At 37.1% G+C, this 4,553-nt stretch overlaps 1 protein-coding gene across 2 annotated transcripts in view; it reads right to left on the reverse strand.

Moving 5' to 3' along the window:
* Positions 1–3,210: 3,210 nt before the first annotated feature.
* The window catches only part of PHF14 (PHD finger protein 14), a 178,882-nt gene continuing 177,539 nt past the window's right edge, over positions 3,211–4,553 (reverse strand). Inside the window, exon 19 of one of the 2 annotated variants that reach the window (XM_023532940.1) lies at positions 3,211–3,611. In XM_023532940.1, coding sequence (XP_023388708.1) covers positions 3,588–3,611 — 24 coding nt within the window. In that variant the 3' untranslated portion in view covers positions 3,211–3,587. The remainder of the gene's footprint in view (positions 3,612–4,553) is intronic. The other variant, XM_023532945.1, reaches the window with a different exon arrangement.

Genomic DNA, 4,553 nt, shown 5'->3' on the forward strand with positions numbered 1-4,553 from the left:
TTTTGAGAAAGACTGATCTGTTTATGAATGTCAGGAAGCAAAGTCAAGAACATCAATCATAGGCTTCAAAATGCTCTGAAAATGAACATAACTAGTACCAATGCGGTGTCCAGGAATAAGGTTGTATTTCCTTACTAGTGTAAGGAAACTCAGAATAAACAGGTAAGATTACTAGGAGTCTTCAATGGAAAATTATGCATTGTTCAGAGATGGATACCCTTTCAGGGTTATCTGATTATAGCTTTCATTGCTTTTGAGCAATTTTATAACTGACAGCAAAGCAAATCATACATGTCTATGGACACGCAAATGAATTCTATCTGGTGGAGGGACAGCCCTCTTATGGGTCCATTTGAAAATTCATTTCAATATTCCTGATCTTTAAACGAAACTGTTCTTTGTATTCTCCTTTGAACTGGTCGTAACATCTACCTGGTTTCTTAACAATGCATTAGGTAAAATCTTTAATGCCTATTCATTTTTTATCTGCATAAGAGTCATAATTTTATCTTCTTTTGGAATATATCCTTTAACACTAGTAACTGTGGAGAACTGAGGATTTGTTGATATTGAGTTCTGGATATTCACTAATCTCATCCATTCATCAAATCCCTTAGTCTTAGGTTAGAGGAAGTCATCGAAGGATCTGCTATTTGGACAAAGAGCTTTTGGCTCTTGTCAAATTTTGTTTTCTTTCTTTGATTTATTTACTTATTTGGTTTTCCCTTTATGTTATGCCTATCATCATTGCCAAAAAAGCCATTATGTAGCATAGCATAAAAATCAAGCAACAAAACAATTTTGCTATCTTCCACTTCCATCCCTACCCCCTGTTAAGACATTATGCCAGCATAATATCATCAGAAAGCCTGTTCTGCTGACATTTCAAGCTCCCACAGAAAGTGCTGTGAATCTTCTGAGAAGACCTTATTTGCAAGATTTGTTCAACAAAGAGGTTAGATAAGCACCTTGGATTAAACCTTCGAAGCAGCAGGCCCTTGGTTACTTTTCCTGATTAACCTGAGAACTCTTTGAAACTCTCTTCCTTATTATAATGTTTTTTGAAACTCTCACTTTTCATAATGAGAAACACTTTTGTAAACACCCTTCTTTATGCATTTCTAATTAGCAAAATCTTTATTTTGAACAAAAATTCCCATATTTAAAGTTTATCTGCAAAGAATATTTAGCGTGAAGTATTACAGAATTAGATGGCTAATGGAAAATACATTTTTCCCACTGATAACATATCAAAATCTGTTAGTCTATTCATTAATTTCTAGCTGTTTAGCCTCCAGGAAGCTCAGAGCCAAATTTCTGGCTCGACTTTAATAATTCAGTAAAACCTACCTCTCTTCATTCTACTTCTCTCCACTCTTGACCTTGGTTCCTAATTTGTATTTTACCTGTTCCTGATTTTCCTTTTTTATGTTCATTTTCTTCTATTTTATTGTATAGATTTTATAAGCCATCTCTACTTCTTTAGGGAAAAGTCCAGATATAAAGAAAGAAATACACATAGATTATATACATGACTTTGTATTTAATCTTATAAAAAGAAATTCCTGGGAAAATTAGTTTCCCTTGTCATATACTTTATACCCTTGTCATATACTTTATTCCCTTGTCATACCTAAGTAAGAACTTAGGTATCTTACTTAACCTGTTCCTATGCTATGTACTTACTGAATACACTTTAGGAATGAATAAACAAAGTCATAGTAAGATTACGTTGGTGTGTCTCAGTTCCTACCATGATTTATGTCATGTAAATAATACTGTATTTTCAGCTTCTATAAATATTTTTCAGCCATATCTTTATTTATTAGAAAAGTACTTTGTGATCACTAGAATCTCATGGGTCTTTCCATAGACATTTCCTGAGCTGAAAAATGGCCCACTTTTATGCTTTGAGGTTAGGAATGCCACTGGAATAGGCTTGTATCTCAGGGATTTGAGTTGCGTCTAAATCACCCTGGGAGCCCAGTGCTCCCCACATCTCTTTACAGAGGTGAAAGCTCCATAGAAAGAACTAAAGTGTTGTCCTAGAAAGGGGAAATAAAAAGGGTTGATTAGCTGCTTTCCTACTGTTGCAGAGAAGGCCTACTTGATGGTGTGGTATTAAAAGCATACTGGACTTGGAGCCCTAAATCTGGGTTCAAGTCCTAGTTTTGCAATGCACTAAAGTGTAGTTTCCTGCATCTATAAAATAAGAGTAATAATTCCCCTTACCTTTTGAATGGTTGTGAGGGGTCAATGTGAACATGTCCGGCATGGAACAGGATTCCCTACTACCCACATCCTCCCTGCCTTGCAGTAGGAGTTAATTCTGTGTGTGGACCCAGGGCTTTTTAAGCCTCTTTCCTTCCTCATGACCAGCTGCCATGCTCAGACAAGCTTCAGCAACAGCAGATAAGGCCTGTGGGTTATACTTTGTCCCAGGGGATGTCCTAGCCCTATCCTTGCACACACTGCATTTTGTTTTAATTCTCTATTAAGACTCATTTATGAATTTATTTGCCCACTTGTAGCAGACTGTATTTTCCAAAGATGGCTACATCAGTTTCTCCCATTCTTAAGTTCTTCTGGAATGTGAAAGTAAATAGAGGAAATTCTGGTCTGAGACAGGATTTGATATCCAGTCTATGGTAATTCACTTTCTCAGCCCGGACATCAGCGTTTCGAGTTGTCCTTCTGTTTGTCATCTAGAGGTGTATTGGGGACACATGGCTGGGACACTTTTTTTTTTTTGTAAATTGAGAAACTTGAAGACTCTTTCCCAGGAGTATTAGTTTGAGAAAAGAATATAAGTGAGAATATGAAAATTGATTTTTTTAGGGCATGTGTTCCCCAACTCAAAGTCTATTGCTTTTTGCAGCCACTACTTTGTGGTATGATCATTTGAAAACTGGTTTTGTAAAAAAATTATTAGAAGTTAAAAAAACAGAATGGAACTGGGCTCAATAATAATAATAATAATAATAATAATAAAGGTAACTCTGAATTAACAAAGCTTCTTCCTTGTATTTCTCACACTCTCTAAGGGAGTGAGGAATATAAAATACAACATTCCCAAAACTGATTTAGATGTAAAACCTTCTCTTTTTTTTCATGGAGCCTGATATTAGCAAAGTGTCCAACTAAATATGTATGCTTTTGGAAGTACTGACTATATTAACTATCTATTGCAGTGTAACAAATGAGCATAAATTTAGCTTAAAACAGCACACTTTTATTATCTCACAGTTTCTGTGGGTCAGGAGTCAGGGTACAATTTGGTTTCCTGCAAGGCTGCATTCAAGGTGTTGTCTGGGGTGGGTTTCATCTGAATGTTTGACTGGGAAGAGGTTCGTTCCAATCAGGTTGTTGGCAGGATTCATCTTCTTGTAATTGTAGGACTGGGGCTTCATTTTCTCCCTGATGGTTGGCTAGACGCCATCCTTAGTTCCTTGTTGCTTGGAGCTCCTTTCATTAAAATCAACAAGTGAGCAGAGAGTCTCTTCACAAGATGTACGTTACCATCCGATGTAACATAATTACATAAGTGTGGTCATGTTCTTCCCGCCATCTTTGCCGAAATCGGTTGATTAGAAGCAAGTCATGGGTCTCACCTGTACTCAAAGGGAGGAAATTACACAAAGGCATGAGTATCAAGAGGTGAAAATCATGGAGGTAAGAACTACAGAACACTCTGCACAAATGATTTTGTTCACCACCCACACTAAGAGACTTGAACAAGCTCTACTATGGCTGCTATCAGGTCAGAGCTGTGTCCCTAGGATGACATCCCAGGCCCTTTGAAATGGCTGCCTGAGAAATCTCGGTGCTGCCAGAAGAATTTCCTGTTTCTTCTAGCTAAAATCTGACTAGAGGCCCCTGGTTTTCCTTTTCATACAGCATTTACTTTAGAAAACTTGCAGTTGTAAATCCTTTCTCTGTTCTTTTGAGATGTGTCTTCTATAACACAAGAATGTCATTCTCAAGGACCTGGGCACCAACCCTTGGAAATACAATCAACACGAAAGGTAGGGTCCTCGTCTCCTATTCTCTGTGGGAGGGTAGGAGCCTGACTCGAATAAACACAAGTTAGCAGATGGCCTAATCACATTGACCAACTTCCCCTCATAACATCCTTTAGTACTTTCTCTTTAGCATACTCAACATTTAAAAAGCATCCTCCTTCTTATTTCAGTGGTGTTGAACTCAGTTTACACAGGAGTGTCTCTCCCATATTGCAGTAGCCTGAATAAAATCTGTCTTGCCACTTTTAACAAATGTCCTGCTCTGTTTTCTTTGATGGGGCAAACTTAAGAGTTTATCTTCTACAATTACTTAGAGGTTTTGGTGTCATTTTAATTTCTATTCTAACACATCTGGTTTAGAAAAGTTGAACTTCAATGAGCCTCTGTGGATTATGTATTTGTGGAGTAGCTTGGGGTATTTCCCCTCTTACATAATACACATGTTCCCAATGGGTGGTAATTATTATAAAATAAATTAATAAAAATTAAAGTACCAGGGGGCTTCGATATTGAAAAGAACCACAGGAGAAG

This window comes from Pteropus vampyrus, unplaced genomic scaffold (assembly GCF_000151845.1).
Source record: "Pteropus vampyrus isolate Shadow unplaced genomic scaffold, Pvam_2.0 Scaffold4, whole genome shotgun sequence".
NCBI lineage: Eukaryota > Metazoa > Chordata > Mammalia > Chiroptera > Pteropodidae > Pteropus > Pteropus vampyrus.